The sequence below is a fragment of the Anguilla anguilla genome, chromosome 3 (genome assembly GCF_013347855.1).
Source record: "Anguilla anguilla isolate fAngAng1 chromosome 3, fAngAng1.pri, whole genome shotgun sequence".
Lineage (NCBI taxonomy): Eukaryota > Metazoa > Chordata > Actinopteri > Anguilliformes > Anguillidae > Anguilla > Anguilla anguilla.
In genome coordinates this window covers 29564799-29581777 of record NC_049203.1, presented here as the reverse complement: position 1 = coordinate 29581777, position 16979 = coordinate 29564799, and the positions used below count along the sequence as shown (strand labels likewise).

Sequence of the window (16979 nt, the reverse complement as noted above, 5' to 3'; positions counted from 1 at the left end):
TTTAATCTAGACTGTGGAACAACCAAAAGCCCAAGGCTGGCAGATCTGAGAGGCCTCTGGGGACAATAAGGAGTTAAAAGTTCACAAATATAATTGGGTGCCAAACCATGTAAGGCCTTGTAAGTAATTAATAAAACTTTAAAATAGATTTTAAAAGAAACAGGCAACCAGTGCAGAGAAGACAGAATTGGGGTACTATGGGGAAAAGGCTTACTCCTGGTCAATAGCCTAGCGGGGGAATTCTGTACACTTGAGCTATAGCATGACGGTGAAGGCATGAGAACAAAGCATGTATGATTCTTTCGGCTGTGCTAAAAGAAAGTTTTTTTAATATGTTGTTCAAAAATTCAGATTACAATCGAATATCAGACCTAAGTTCTTAGATGCAGTGTTGATGTTTGGAGCTAGGGGACCAAGGAATGGATATAACTGTTTAGATAACAAAAATAAGGACTTCTGTCTTGTCAGAGTTTAGTTGTAGTTCTGAGACATCCAGTCTTTAACCTCAGCTAAGCAGTGATGTAAAGCAGCCAACGTATTTATATCATTTGGGTTTACAGAGGCACAACTGTGTCATCTGCATAGCCGTGATCGGAGATATTATGATGATGGATAATATGACCTAGGGGTAGGATATATAGAGAACAATACTGGTCCAAGAACTGAGCCCTGAGGTACACCACACATGATCACTGAAGTTGATGACGTAAGGTCACCAGTTGACACAAAGAATTGCCTATTTGACAAATCGGAAGAGAACCAGTTTAGCGCAGTCCCAGAGATACCAACTGTCTTAGTCTACTGATTAGAATAGCATGATCAATGGTGTCAAAGGCTGCACTAAGGTAAAGGAGCACCAGAACAAAAATGCTTCCTGCATCAGCAGCCATCAATAAATCATAACCCTAAGAAGAGCGATTTCAGTACTGTGCAGCTGGCGAAAACCAGATTGACATTTTTCAAAATTATTGTTGCTATTTAGTACCTCTAAGAGTTCTAAAACAACTTTTTGCAGAATTTTATAAATAAAAGATGACTTAGAAATAGGTCTAAAATTTCCTAAAACAGATGGATCAAAGCCAGCTCTTTTCAGAGGCTGAACACAAGGCATTTTAAAATAATTTGGGACACATCCAGAAGACAGAGCTGGGAAAAAACGAGAGCAAACTGGGGCCAATCACCTCCATAACTTCTCTACAAAGTTTTGTGGGAATAACATCAAGGGGAATGGAGGAGGGTCTCATCTGACACAATCTCTATTAGAGCTTGCAGAAAGATTGGCCTAAAGTGAGTAAAGGAATTGGAACAAGTGCACGGAAGGTTTACAGCAGAGACAGGAGGAGTAATGTTAGCTCTGATGTGGTCAATCTTATAGTGGGTATGCACATGACGTCACAGTAGGTGGAAGTCACTGCGGTTACACCCACTGAGTGGCAGAAAGACTACTGAGTGATAGCGTTAGCGTTCAGCTTGAATGCCGTGAAAACACAAAAAACACATCTAAAATGGGAAAGAGCTGTTGTGCGATTGACTCCACAAATAGATTCAACCAGAAATCATACCTTAAGTTATGTAGGCTACTGTATTGACTACTCATCAATTAAATATTTAGTATCTTTCATTTATATTCTGTGTAACTAAAGATTTTGTCAGCATTTATTAAAAAACATCCATGATTATGAGCCTACAAACAAAGGGGGGATGGTTAGATAGTATTAGGTAGCCAAGCATACAAATTATTAAGGTATGATTTTACCCAAAAATCCAACATACCTGACACAAAATAACAACCGCAAATCCACGTTTCGGTGCCTGGATTCCAGTTGTTTCTGCGAATTGCAGCGATGCATTGCTTCTCTTTTCTTTAGCTTTCGGCAGTCTGTAAAAAGATGGCTCCGATTTCTTGTTGAATGTCCATGGACCACTGGTTCTTTGGTAAGTTGTAAGGATCACTGTCGAGTCCAACTTCCTTTAATTTAAACAGATAATCGTTTGTTTTACTCCCGGTTTTGCAGTTTCCTAGGCTAAAGGCAGCCATGTGGCAGCATGTTTTGCCACTCAGTCCCGACTGAGGGGGCGTATTCCGGTGGGAAAGTGACGTCAATGCATACCCTCTATTAACAAAGAAGGATAAAAACTTTTCACTTGGCTACAGATGAAGCAGAAGCAATAGGGGTAGCAGGGTTTATGAGGCGATCAGTGGTTTTAAACAAAAATCTGGGATTTTGCGGGTTAGCAGAGATTAACTGGGAAAAGTATCAGTCTCTTGTTGCTTTTACTTTATAATTGTAGGATGCAAGTAATTCCTTCATCTGTATGTAATTGACTTGGAGTTTACTGGATTTCCGTTTGTGCTCAATCTTCCTACATGCTCTTTTATTGCTATAAATATCATTAATTCAAGGGGGTGCTTTAACCTCCCTAATGGTCAGCACGCCAGCATGCCTAGATTGCTCAACTCAGAAATTCATTGCTCCTGCAACCAAAGTATGAGTTGAAAACAGAAACTGTTCTAGTTTCATTAGAATACGATACACGGCAACTATCTCAAATACGGAGTTTCGCAGCGCCACCATTGTCGCGCTGGCCATTCAGTTAACAAGCGCACCCTCCCTGCAGTCTCTATCTGGGCATACATGAAAACATTTTTACCACTGAACATTTGTATTCCATCGTAGCAACAAGATAAAACCAACAATAGCTGAAGGTATGACAGTACAACTGTGAAAAACGCTGCTCACTGATCACTGAAATAAACAAAGAGGAATTTAAAAAAAATTATACCATGTCATTCTACTGTCAATATCTGCGACTAAATATGGAATAAATATACAACCTTACCATTGGTTTTTCACGTGAAGATGTCCTTTTCAAGGAGTGGGCATATATTGTCTTGGACAATCGTTTGTGAAATATACGCTCATTTGTGACGCCTAGGTACCTTCCAAAATAGCTGTGCGTAATGTTGTTTATGGTCTTGTCGCTCTTCTTAGTACAGTCTGGCTTGATCGACAATAAATCGATCCAATAGGTGACATAGTAAGCTTTCTAACTACATATAACATGTCTAAGTTTGCTTTTGGAATAGTGTTTTATAGCTCAGCGTAACCCTGGTGCTCACATTGGGAATTATAAAACTTTAAATAGGATACCCCCTAAATGGGCAAGGATTGGCCAGATTTGGCATGTGCGCTAAGGGGTTAATAGTTGACTTAAACTGGGTTTTAAAAGGAGCAGCAGTATCTAAAAGAGAAGAGCATAGCTGATATTTAAAGGTCATTAGTGTCTGAATAACTTATGTTGTCACTGGCTTTAGTAAAGGGAGGACAATTTTTGGACAGTGTGTTCATTAAGAACGCAACAATGCATAGATAGTTTGAGGTTTTATAGCACCTTGGAACACGGCATCAAACATGACACACTAGAATGTAAGCTTGAATAATATTTAGACAATTTTGACTTCACTTTCAGTTATGACCATTTCTGAAAGGCCCACTGTTCCTGGAGTGATTTTATCTCAGGTTCTTGTACATTTTTTTTTCTGAATACTGACAGAGACTTACAGACACAGCATGGTCGAAATACTAAAGAAAACAGAATTTTAGAATTGCATATTCAGATATTGCCTTCATTGTTCCTGTCATACCAAATAATATGTATTTTCAACAGAAAGGATTTCCAACAGAAACAACCCTTGATGAAATTCAAGAATGGCTACATGGCAAAGGGAAAATTGAAAGTATTCAGATGAGAAGAAATCTACAGAAAAATTTCAAAGTGAGTCTGCGGGTCAAGGGGCTGCTTACATTTCCAGGTGTTTATAGGTGACCATTTCTTACTTGTTTTATCTTTGCAGGGTTCCATATTCCTCATTTTGGACTCTGAAGAATCTGCAAAGCAGTTTGTCGCACGACCTGATTTGCAATCATTCAAAGACAATGAAATGAGCGTCCTTTTAAAGTAGGAGTACTTAGAATGCTGATATCAATATAGTTTTGCCTACTGCTTGAAACTGGGTTAGCACATATATTTAGAAATATTAACGCTCTTTGTGTTTTCAGAGAAGCTTATGTTGCAAAGAAAATAGAAGAACGGAAACGGCTCAGAGCAGAGGCAAAGGCCAAAGCCAAACAGTGAGTATTCGGTTTCATTGGCTGGATTAACACTGCTGAGAACTGCTAATGCAAGATTGTAGGCATTGCAGTTGACTGCACAATACAATTTTCTTCCCATTAGTATGATCATTCTTGCTAAAGTGGTGTGTTTTCTCACTTAATTAAAAATGTGAAATTGTATCATGGGCATTGCCATCTTATGGCTAAATTACCTGAATGAGTGTGCACCACCAACAATATCAAACAGTTTTCTAGTGCTTCAGCCACTGACTGGACTTTTTTTGCTTTTGTTGCTGAGGTTGCAGAAACCAATATGGAATCCTGTGCACCACACCTCTCAATTTTCCTCTAGGCTATAATGGATATACTCATGCATTTTTCTGCCAAATGAATGGGTTTAGTCATTTTCAACCCAGTTATACTCATAATACATACAAGAATGGAAATCAATGCATGATTTTACTTGACACAATAACAAAGTTATAGTTGAGTTGTTTTACTTATCGAAGAGTCAACACTAGGCTCTGGTTGGTTGTATTGAACATGATGTGATGATGACTAGCTGATGGATGAACTACATGAAGAGGTTGAATGAAATATAATTACAATACCATGTGAAGTAGTTGTAGTGAGCAGTGATTCTCTTCTTGTGTGTCTGTCAGTCAATCCAACCTTTTCAGTTCAATGTTTTTTTTTTTTTTGTGAGGCTGCCAAAATTATTTATAAATATCAATTTTGATGGTAATGTATTGTTTGAAATAATGTCCACATGTGTTTCACGTGTTTGTCTGTGGGCTTTGAATGAGGTAGCTAATGAAACGGTAGTAACTCAAATTCAAAATCTGAAAAAAAAACTCATTATTAGCTAATGCTAGGTAGTTGGCTATATTTTTCATATTAGCACACGGGTTTTTCTGAAAATATAACATCAGCATCACCAGAAGGTATACTTATAGTTCTGTGAATGTTATGCCATCCGATACTGCACTAAATACTTCTTCATGGTGATCAAGCATCATGGACTCAATGTCTATAGGCTGGCAAGTTACTGTGCAAGCTCTTCGCAAAATTGGTTTATTTCAATTTTACTAAAGTCGAGTCCTGAGCTTACAAGACAGGGTAGCTACATGAAAACTCAGAATGTACTTGGTGTAACTGCATCTCTGCCTAATTAGCTAATGTTAGCAGCAATGCATGAATCCCTGTGGTTTGCGCTAACTAACTATGTAGTTATATATAAAACAAATCTGAGCTAGGAAAATATAGCTCCCAGACAGTGGCAATCAAAACTACAATGTAAAGTTTATGAATAAACATTAGTGTGGTTGCTTCTGCAGTTGTTTAGCTGTTACCTGGTTAAGAAGTTGGAGAGCTGTAGCATCTTAAAACCTTACCAGCTACAAATCTAGATAGTGTAATTGTGTTTCACCATACATGAAACAGCAATATGGTAATTTGCTGATAATAACAAGCATTAAAATAGAATTGTTAGAAGACATGTGGCCTCACATTAATTTTAAAATATACTAAATACTAATCACATGAAGGGAGGCTGCCTACAAATGGGTAGAACATGCACTGGAGACCTACACGGTGAAATAGAAAAAAATGGTTAAATATGCTGATGAAAAACGTTTTTATCCAGAAAACATCCTGGTTGCAACACGTTATATAGTGAAACATTTTTGTGGTTAGAGGTGCTATTCAGTAGTTATATAGGCTAGATTACAATGACACAATTAGCTGGCTTCAATGCCAGTCGCTAAATGCGGTTTTCATGCGACAGCATGCCAATTTGTAATTTAAAATCTGATTTTATAAATGTATGAGTATTTGGTTATGAATAGCCTTGGTGGCTTGCTTCACAGGTGCAAAATGTCATTTTCAATTTTCTCTGTGTCCTATTGGCTGAAATAGAGCCATAGCACGTGATGCTATTTGTTGCCATTTACTTTTCATTCCCCATTCATTCTCAATATGAATATTTTCCCAAAAAACTTTAAATATTCTAAGAACTATTTGGAATTTCAAAAAGCTTTGAACAAGCACACTGCTTTGAACCAAGCTGAATATTATGAAGTTGGAATGGCATGTCTAGCTTAAAAGCTATAGGGGATTAGCGTGCAGAAATTTAGGCACAAAAAAAATAAGTATACAAGAGAACAGGCAGTGGGTTGCTGAAGCAACAACACTAATTGCAAGCACAATGTCATAGCCGCTAGCTAGCTAGCCATCTGTATCTGAGAATTGATTTGCTACAAGATCTTTTTTTCAGTCAAATCGAATATATAACATTAACACACTATAATGAGCTAACCTGCTACATAAGCTATTTAATGGAACAGTAACATTTGTATAGTAGTCCACTCATTCCAGAGGGTTCATATCAGGGTCTCCACTGTCAAGGGAATTGGTTATGTTAACTAGCTGCGAGAGTGTCTGGGATGTACTCATCAACACTGACTAGTGGATGCTTGGTCCATGCAGTTCTGTGATTCATGTGTTGTTCAGTAACCATGGATGTTTAAACTACTTTCATGACTACGGTCATGCTGTAACCTTTTCATTGATCTTACACTTTCCACAAATTAGTAACATGTTGAGTCTTGTGTTGATGCATTTTGCTACTCTGTAAAGTGTCTGTGACAATTCTCTGTAAAAAGCGCTATACAAATAAAATTGAATTGAAATTGAATTGACGAACAATGACCAAAACAACTATAACTTAATCAAATCATATCAAGTAAAATAAGGCATTGATTCTTATTCATAAATGCATTTTGTCTACAACACCTCATTGAAAAGACTTGTATTTAAAAACACATTTAAAAACATGCCAAACACTTTCATAACTAGCAGTAGTTGAGTGAAAAAAGTGTGTTCATGCACAAGCTCTTAATTGCATTTGAGATGCTCTCTAAACGTCACAGGATATGATTTTGGCAGGTGCAGTCCATTTTATATATGGTTCAATGAGGAAACGCATCTCGGTCACTTTATAGAATAGTTTGTAGTCATGTCAAACCTAACCTATATGCCCGTTGTGCAGTTTGCATTTTTACACCTAGGTCAGCTGAGCTACTCATCACAAATTGAGATAAAATTGGCCCCCCCAAAATCTGTCTGCCCCCCAATCACAGCGATCTGGAACTGGCTACAAAGTATGTAGGTTTGCATGTATGTATGTGTTATGCATACCTCTCATAATCTACATTTACACTGAACAAAAATATAAATGCAACACTTATCAATTTAGAAGATTTTATTGAGTTCAAGGGTAATAAATGTAAATCAGTCAACTGAAATAGATTCATTAAGCACACTTATCTATTGATTTCATGTGATTGGGGATACAGATATGCATTTGTTAGTCACAGATTCCCCAAAAAAGAAGGTGCCATGAAATGAACAGAATACCAATCAGTATCTTGTGAGACCACCATTTGCCTCATGCAACGCAACACATCTCCTTTGCATTGAATTGATCAAATTGTTGATTGTAGCCTGTGGAATATCGTCCCACCCCTCTTCAATAGTTGTACGAAGTTGTTGGATATTGGTGGTAACTGGAACAAGCTGTCGTATGCGCCGGTCCAGAGCATCCCAAACATGCTCAATGCAATGGGTGACATGTCTGGTGAGTATGCAGGCCATAGAAGAACTGGGACATTTTCAGCTTCAAGGAATTGTGTACAGATCCTTGCAACATGTGGCCATGCATTGTCATGCTGAAACATGAGGTGATGACAGTGGATGAATGGCACAGCAATGGGCCTCAGGATCTCATCACGATATCTCTGTGCATTCAAATTGCCATGGATAAAATGCACTTGAGTTCTCTGCCCATAGGATATGCATGCCCATACCAACACCCCACCACCACCATGGGCCACTCTGTACACAACGTTGACATCACCAAACCGCTCACACACCCGACACCGTACATGCTGCCTGCCATCTGCCCTGTACAGCTGAAACCGCGATTCATCAGTGAAGAGGACCGTTCTCCAGTGTGCCAGTGGCCATCGAAGGTGAGCTCTTGCCCACTCACCTCGATTGTGAGACGGAACTGCAGACAAATCAAGACCTCGGTACGGACGTCAAGCACTGACTGTTTGTGCAGAAATTCTACGGTTGTGTAAACCAACTGTTTCATTAGCTGTCCATGTGGCTGGCCTCAGACAGGTGAAGTTGTTGAATGTGGAGGTCCTGGGCTGGCGTGTTTACACGTGGTCTACGGTTGTGAGGCCTGTTGGACGAACTTCCAAAATCTCTGAAACGACGCTGGAGGCAGCTTATGGTGGAGAAATGAACACCCATTACTCTGGCAACAGCTCTACAGGACATTCCTGCTGTCAGCATGCCAACTGAATGATCTCTTAACTCTTGAGGTATCTGTGACATGGTGTTGAACAACAAAAAACTCAACATTTTAGGGTGGCCTTTTATTAACCCCATCATAAGGATCTGCATCTTGATATGCCAGACCTGTGCAGGAGATGGATTATCTTGACAAAGGAGAAATGCTAGCTAACAGTGATAAACAAATTTGTGGGAAAAATATGAGAAAAAAACATCATTGTGCAAATAGAACAAATCTTTGAGGTATTATTTAAACGCATTAAAAATGGCTACAAAATAAAAGTTGCGTTTATATTTTTGTTCAGTGTGTATTTGTCACTATTATCAGTTTCTCATAAACGCAACGACTGCGCTACCAACGAACGCTTACGTTAGTGTGAAATATCCTCATACCACTAACCTACTCAATTTCAAAAATAACGTATATAACTGAAATATTTTGAGCGGTAATACTTGCATATCGATGATCAAATCTTACCTGTGTTCAGTAGATGGAGACAGCGACAGAATCAATGCTGTCGTTCTCCTCTTCTGACTTAGTCCAGAAAACAGTATCAGCTAGGGCTATCAGCAAACATATGCGTTAGCCATGCTCAGAAGTTGTAAAGAATATTTTCCAAAACATTATGAGCTATAAAAATGGTGATAACATCGTAAAATGCATGCGTGGCATTACGCACAGCTGTTTTGGAAGGTACCCAGGTGTCATAAACAAGCGTATATTTCACAAACTGATTGTCCAAGACAAAATATGACCACTCAGTCTTGAAAGGGACATCTTTGCACATAAAACTAATGGTAAGCTTGTAAATTTATTCCATAGTCCCAGATATTGACAGTAGAATGACATGTATAATTTTTGAAAAATCTTTTAGTTTATTTCGTTATTCAGTGAGCTGCGTTTTCACTGCTGTATTGGCATATCTTAGGGCTATGGTTGGGTTTATCTTGTTGCCGGAATACAAATTTTTTATTGGTGAATTTTTTTTTTTTTTTTTTTTGAATGTCCAAATAGACACTATTGTCCAGTGTGTCATGAGTGGGGGGTGTAGTTGCAGATGAGACTGCAGGGAGGGGGGTGCTTGGTAAATGGATGACCGGAGAGACAATGGTGGCACTTTTATAACTCCATACTTAGCATTGTTGTAGTGTATTGTGTACTGATAAAACCAAAGCAGAATTTGTTGTTTCCACTCATACTTTAAGTGCAGGTGCAATGAATGTCTGATTTGAGAAATCTGGGGACACCGGCGTGCCAGCTACTAGGGGGCTTGCGTGAAGGGGTTAATAGACATTCAAAATGCATTATACTCTAACAATTAGGCTAATCTCAGTAATTGAGCCCTTCCTGACATTTTTGATTAGATAATATTAAAGAGTATATTGTTTAGGATGGTGGGAAACTGTTATTGAACATGAGTGGAGACTGATCTGAATGCAGACATGGAGTGAACACTAATGAAATGAGTGTATAATTAATCACATTAATAAAATTAAATACTTGTATTCAAAGCCCTGTCTGCCACTATTTTTGGGAAAATATTTCAGTTAGAATACACCAGCAAAAAGAAACGCATTAGCAAAAAAAAAAAAAAACATACAATTTATTTAAAAGAATCAATCCCTGTTCTTTCATATAGTTGCTGTGAAGCTTCCACATTAGCCCCTTGCAGAAGGGCAGTCTTCTCATAAGCATGTCATCCAAACCTGAAATGGGTACATTTTGCATTAATATATTAGTAGTCTCTGTAATGTCATCGCATAAACTGTTGTTGAATACTTGTTTTTATAGATGAGACTAATTTCTTTCACTGTTCACTTTGTTCTTTTAGCAACTCAAACGTGGCCAAACTAGACACACCTATGCAACTGTATATGTGGAGACATCATCCTGTGCCACCCAGTGGAACTGGATATATCTTGCGAAACCTGGTTAGCGCAGAGTAAATAGATATGCGCTGTCTAGTTTGCGCTGGCTTTTGAACTGTTTGGCTCTCCATACATTTGCTTTTATACCCTTTTTATTTGAACAGTTTGTCTGTAACAGATGTGCTAGTATTTGTACTTTTATTTGGATTAGTTTTAAATGCAGCCTTCTTTTTTCCAGTGAAAAAGAGGAAAAACAGAAACGGGCCGAAGATGAGGAAATGGTAAGATCTTTACACTAACTTGTGTGGATTATATCTGACATTGTAGAACTCAACTCCTAGTTTCTGTTCTGCAGAAGTCTTTGGATGAGCAGATGGGCTGCCTGCTGAAATTTTCGGGTGATCTTGAACAGACTTCAAGAGAGGACTTTCATGACTTGTTTTCCGGGCATGGTCAAATTAAGTGGATTGATTTTGTTAGGGGTGCCAAGGAGGTAAGACGAAACTATTCATCTGCTGTATATGGGTTAAGTGTAATTTTAAACACCATATTTTAAAGTATATTATCTATTTTACAAATATTTTGTTGCTCAATGCTGGTCCCCAAGGGTTGATAATACATTGTATCATTCCTTTTAAAATTAAGCACCCTAATCAAATCTAATAAAATAGTTTACACAACTTCTTGGGTCTTCAATAGCAACTAAAGACTACATTGATTTTTTATTTTTTATATATGAGAATTTTACTATATTATCATTTACTACATTATTTATGATACCATAACCATTGGAGGGAGTTGCTGCAAGGCACAGTGCCAAAATGAGCTACATTACTTTGGCTTTCTAAATATCCATTAATAACTTCGGCATCAGCATCTCAATATTTTTCAGTAGCAGTTATGCTAGATCAGAGCCAAAATTTTCATAAATCTAAAACAGACAACTACATGAACCTGTATCCCATATAGGCATTCATAGTTCATAAGAAATAGCAGGCCCAGTTTTGTGGATTTTTTTCATGATGTGACAGTTCTCTTAATTAGTGGATTATATAAATTTAAGTCACCCATTTAGTGGGTTGGAGGTAGATGAAATCAATGGGAAGCAATACTTTAGCAGACTTTTTTCTTTTAAATGCTTCATTAATTCTATTTCATAAATCTACAGGGAACAATTCTTTTCAAATCAAATGCTAAGGAAGCGCTCAATAAGGCCAAAGAGGCCAGTGGAGGAGACCTGAAAATAAATGGCAAAGACGTGAAATGGGAAGTTCTGGGTGGCGATGTGGAAAAAGAGACCCTGAAGAAGATGATTGAAAACCAACAGGAGTCCCTCAACAAAAGAAAAGGCAATATTAATCACCTCTGTCAGTGGATGAACGTCCATTCGTCCATCCTTTTTATTTTTTCACACTTTGTTGTGTCCCCTCCTCTAATAAGGTGCAATAACCATAACACAAAATTTTTTTGTAGGGGGCTGGAAACATGGAGGTCGAGGAAGAGGTGGCAGAAGAGAACAAGGTGGCAGATCTCAGGGCAAAGTACAGTACCAGGGCAAGAAGACCACATTTGACAGTGATGATGATGCTGGTGAAGGTAAGACTGCTGTAAAGTGACTGCTGCTCACTAAGATGAATGCCATTTGGCTTTCCCATTGCCTAGGTCAGCACAACATATGACTATAGCCGCGTTTCCACCGCAGGAACTTTACCCCGGAACTAGGAACCTTTTGAGGAACTCAGTGCGTTTCCACCGCAGAAACTAGGGTCTAAATTTAGTTCCGGGGGCTTTATTTTACCCCCCAAAAAGTTCCTGCTCGGGGGGTAGTACTTTCCGAAAGTACAGGAACCTTTTGGGTGGAACTTGCAGCGCTGAACTTGCATTTTTTTGTGTTTATTTTCAGCCGCCATGTTTAAAAATATGCAGGCGCAAACCAATTTATTTTCATAATAACTTCAAATCAAACTTGTATGTTATGCGGCGCAGTAGCCTACTTTTGGTTATAGCCTGCCAACGTCTTGGAATTATAACGTGTGCTCTTCTGTTCTTTTCTTGCTTTAGTATTCGTTTTATAAAATGCTAAGCATTCGTGCTGGGACAGCATATTACGTACCAAAACATTCAAACGGATTAATTCGGTTGCTGAATATTTTCTTCCGGATTTTCTTTGTTAGTCCGTTGTAATTGACTCAAAACGTTTGATACAGTTATCTGAGGTATGCGGTAGTTCTGCGTAATTCACATTGGTGATACAGTAAAAGCAAACTGGAAATCACCTTCTGCACTTTTTGTCAGGGTAAAATAACAGGTTAATTCTAGTAATCGTGCCTTTAGCTTTTTCAGACTGCCGTAATTTTACTCTGCCATTCTTCAATTCCACAAAAAGACCAGGAAGACTATGGACTAATTTATGGTGCATGGTTCGCATCTGGAGGGCACACTTCGCTGCTCGGCTAGCAGTAACTTCGAAGGAAAGCAAACGGTGGCTGTACCACTACTAATTTACATTTTCACGCAAGTCCGAGTTTTCGTTCTATTCTTGTCATTTTGCGATTAGCCTATATAAAATTGACGATGAGAAAGTAATCAGTTCAACAGCAAATTGTTTACGACCTGTGCATGTTTTCTGCTGTTGTTGCCACTTATATTGGAAATGTGAATGCATTCTGTCGCTTCGGATGTCAAGACATGAAAGCGAATGTTCGCATAAAAACATAATGAATGTGTTTGTAACTGTTTTATATATCCTCTCAATCTGACTATTGGCCTGTAATATCCTATTTGTTGCATAACAACGGTCCAAGTTCAACTACCAACGACAGTTTTGCTTGACAACGGTAAAATATGCCCAAACGGCTGCAGAAGAATATTTCAATTCCAGGTGATTCAATCGATAAAAATCAATGAATACAAAAGTAACCATATATAGTCATTGTTGGTAACCCGTTGTATATAAGTGGAATAAACCCCTCCGGGCTGTCCCGGTTATTAGAAAATAATGTAGACTACTTCGGCGGTAGTATGGAGTTACAGAAGAAATCATATGACAGATGGACCGACGACAACGTCGCTTTTTCATACGTCAGTGGGCTAATTTGCCTAATCTTCGCGGGACTTTAGACCGCGGTGGAAACGCAGACAACCATGGGCTGAAGGAACCTTTTAGTTCCTTGAGAAGTAGTTCCTGGGACTAAAAGTTCCGGGTACTTTTGGTGGAAACGCGGCTTATGTTCATTGACACTAGAAAGGCCAGGTTTTTTTTTAAGTATTACCTTCAAGCCTGATGCTCAGTGGAATCAGCTTTGTCCAGCATTACAGCATTGATTTCTGCACCTACAGTGACCTAATTTCACGAAGATTACAAAACCATATGTTGCAAAACTATTTACTTGAAATAAAGGCCACAACTGAATCAATTTCTACATTTTTATTTCTAAATTATAGCGATTTTGTTATATGGGCTAAGTGAAAAATGTATCAAGGCATATTACAGGCACACAGAGAAAAGCGCTAAAATGTGCAAGACAAAACACAAAATAGAAAAAGTAGTTTAAAAAATACAATGTTCAATTTCTTACGCAGTTTTGGTTTGTGTGAGCAGGGACCACACACACACGCAAATTGAATGCGCTTCACAGTTGTCTCTAGCCTTATTCTGACTGCATCCCCACCCTAAAGTCTTATTCAAATTCATCACACAATTGCAATGCATTTTGAGTGATTGTGTGAAATTAGTTTTTATAGTGCTTGATATGTATCAAAGTGTCAGTCATTCAGTTGCTGAATAGCTTGCCAGAGTAGAGAGCAACATATTTGCACATGGGTACAAACACCTGCTGCCTATTGTCTGATGGAGGGTTTTTGTGAAGAAAATGACACACTGTCTGTGTTGCCTTACCAATTTGACTGATTTAAATAATAATAATAATAAATTAAGCCCAAATGTTAAGGAAAAGTTGTGGAAGGAGATGGATATTTAACGTTGGAGTAATTTAAGTTTTAATGTCTAAACACCCTATGGCGTGGCCTTTGGCCTTTCTAGTGTTAACCAGCTTATCCCTTTGCTTGTCTTGAATGTATGAATCAAACGTTTGAGGTTGTTTCCTCAAGCAGATTTCAGCTGTAAAGAATTGGTTTCCATTAAACAAGTAATTTTAAAGCATGAACTGTAATGCAGCATACAGCTGTCAATGGAATTAATACCATTTACTTTCTACAGCAGCAAATGTGAGCCCAAAGAAAAGGGTGCTGGAAGAAGGAAATGGGAAAGATTCTGGAGAACCAGCTGCAAAACAAGTGAAAACTGAAAATGGGTCTGAAAAATGAAGTCTCGCCATATCAATGTTTTTTAACTTTTATTTGCAGTGGGTACATTACAAAATCAGCTTGAATGCATTCCTGCTGTGGCTTCATGAAATGGAGAATCGCATGAAGTCCACTTCAATGTCGACCTAGTTTGAATGTAAAGATAGAATGGTTACTTCTCCATTTCTACTTGCTGTGCACATTTAAATCCAAAAGGGTAAATATTCAACAATAAACATGAATACATTGACGGGATCATAGGTATCTAAAAACAGCAGTACCACTACTTCTGTGATTATGAACACATCCTCTCTGGGTGTATATACTTTTTGCTGGGGAAAAAATAAATGCTTGTATAACCCTTAATTTTAGCCCATTAAATTTGTCGTACATTTTGTTATTGTGTGATCTTCCAAAAAAGCTGTAATTTCCTTGTGTACAAATGATTATGGTTTTGTTCTAAAATGCATTGTGTGTAATAAACTTTGATCTTCAAGACAGTTCTTACAAGGTCAAATATTGTATTGTGAATATTAACATGTCACAATACAATATTAACATTGTCATACAGAAAACATTCCTTACTGATTTCTTCTTATGGAACTTGTATGATGCTGGCAAGTCGTATCTCAGCTCTGCTAAAAAAATTAAAAAATTAAAATGAAAGTACACAGTGATATATATACAAGTTAAACACGTGTACGTTTTCGCACAACTACTTGCCTGCTACTACTTCCATTTTCACTTTCCAGTCACTGGCCTTCTTTTGTATGTGCTGCACAAGAATGAGATTTACTGCTATGAGAATTAATATATTTTTTTAAATATAATTGTGTACAAGGAACTGAACTCCACCAGTGACTTACCTCTCGTGTTGCTGTTTTGTGAAGAGAGTAAACTGATGTCCTTGCCATATTTAGTGCAGTCTTAAGGAACAGCATATCCATACCTTAACAGAAAAATATTTTTACGCAGCCGTTTTTTATTTAATTCCCCCAAAAGAGTACCAAGAACATGTTTTTTTTCCCCCTATTACAAACTCCAATCCAAGCCATGTTTGCATACCTTTGTTGTGTTTCGTTCCAAAGGGAGGATTCATTATGACCGTGTCAAATCTCTTTGTCAATGCAGCTGGCTCCAAGTTACACACATCACATTGTATGATGTCAGTGTTTGTAAGTTCTAATTCTTCTGTGTTCATTTTGAATGTAGCCAATGCATCGTCATCAATGTCAAACCCAACACATAATCTGCAAACATTTCAAGACAGTTTTTAGAATTAATGCTCCTGAGGACAACATTTGTACATCAAACACTTTGTTCAATTTGTCAAAGCTCTTACCCAGCATCTAGCATTGCAGCCCCAATGCTCAGAACCCCACATCCACAGCCCAGGTCTGCCACCAATTTATTCTCAATGTCATCAAATGTATTGTGAATCGTATAAATCATACATGCTATAAAAGAAAAAAAAAAAGAAGTTACCATGGTCAGCATGTAATCGAAGGTTAACATATGCAATAAAACCTTTCGTACCTGCCATGACACAAATATTTAGTATGTCGCATGAATTCACCAGTAGGAGTTCAAATTAATGCAACGTATCTCACCTGCAATATGAGGGCTGGTTGGATACTGTTCGAGGAAAAGCTTTGGTTCCTCAAAAGCGTCCACTTGTTGAAGGCAGCTTTCCAGTTCCTTTAGTTTCATGTTTAACAAGGTAATGTTTTTGCGTGTTCGCAGAGCTTATGTTTCAGTCTAGTTTGGTCTTTCAAGACACGGACTCAAAATGGCGTACAAAGGTAAAACCTGTACTTGTTAGTACCGATTTAGATTACCTCTGTATATGTCCATTCGATTCCTGTTATTGCATATAGTTTCCGATCTGAACTCCGAAGTACATACCAAATAAGAACATGCCAAAAAAATATTAAATGAACATACAGTGGCCAACTGACCAGTGCTCGTAGTCAATGTAGTTTTTCTAACACGGAAAACAGTTCTATTCACAATCTCGTGGAAGTTCACGTACTTCCTCGCAATCGGAAAAAAATGTGTTAGAAATAAAAGTACTACTATCAAATAGTAAACTACAGATAATTCTGTTAACTACCTACGTGGTTATGATCCAATTTCCGCTACCGCCGTCGACCGAACAGAGCGTACCACTCACTGAACGGGTGGTGACCGAGTAATATTCTGCCCTATGCTGTGGTGCTAACCGTGAACTAACTGCCTTAGCTAGCTAATTTATTATAAATTAGGCGCTTATTATAAAAACAACCTGGCGGTCTGCAGCAAGGTGTGGAATCATCATCATCATCATCA

At 38.1% G+C, this 16979-nt stretch overlaps 2 protein-coding genes across 6 annotated transcripts in view; one reads left to right on the top strand and one right to left on the bottom strand.

The window, feature by feature from the left end:
• ssb (small RNA binding exonuclease protection factor La) overlaps positions 1 to 15224 on the top strand; it is a 27422-nt gene extending 12198 nt beyond the window's left edge. For all 4 annotated transcript variants that reach the window (XM_035408669.1, XM_035408665.1, XM_035408666.1 and 1 more), the window contains 8 exons: positions 3670 to 3777; positions 3857 to 3960; positions 4062 to 4133; positions 10585 to 10627; positions 10702 to 10839; positions 11515 to 11695; positions 11820 to 11942; positions 14566 to 15224. In XM_035408669.1, the coding sequence (XP_035264560.1) occupies positions 3670 to 3777; positions 3857 to 3960; positions 4062 to 4133; positions 10585 to 10627; positions 10702 to 10839; positions 11515 to 11695; positions 11820 to 11942; positions 14566 to 14672 (876 nt within the window). In that variant the 3' untranslated portion in view covers positions 14673 to 15224. The remainder of the gene's footprint in view (positions 1 to 3669; positions 3778 to 3856; positions 3961 to 4061; positions 4134 to 10584; positions 10628 to 10701; positions 10840 to 11514; positions 11696 to 11819; positions 11943 to 14565) is intronic.
• On the bottom strand, positions 14685 to 16979 carry mettl5 (methyltransferase like 5). 2 transcript variants are annotated; one of them, XM_035408670.1, is made up of 7 exons: positions 16262 to 16979; positions 15994 to 16108; positions 15717 to 15901; positions 15518 to 15600; positions 15375 to 15426; positions 15237 to 15289; positions 14685 to 14797 (listed from the first exon to the last, which is right to left on the bottom strand). In XM_035408670.1, the coding sequence occupies exons 1-7, from the start codon at positions 16359 to 16361 to the stop codon at positions 14756 to 14758; spliced, it is 630 nt and encodes a 209-aa protein (XP_035264561.1). In that variant the 5' UTR covers positions 16362 to 16979; the 3' UTR covers positions 14685 to 14755. The 2 variants fall into 2 exon arrangements, with proteins under 2 accessions (XP_035264561.1, XP_035264562.1); XM_035408671.1 differs by having other exon boundaries at positions 15237 to 15286; positions 16262 to 16976.

Excerpts from the sequence above, each read along its gene's own strand:
- mettl5 (XM_035408670.1), bottom strand. The coding sequence starts at position 16,361 with ATGAAACTAAAGGAACTGGAAAGCTGCCTTCAACAAGTGGACGCTTTT. Across the intron at positions 16,109-16,261 it reads AACCAGCCCTCATATTGCAG|CATGTATGATTTATACGATT; the intron begins GTGAGATACGTT and ends TTTCTTTTATAG. Across the intron at positions 15,902-15,993 it reads GCTGCAATGCTAGATGCTGG|ATTATGTGTTGGGTTTGACA; the intron begins GTAAGAGCTTTG and ends AAATGTTTGCAG.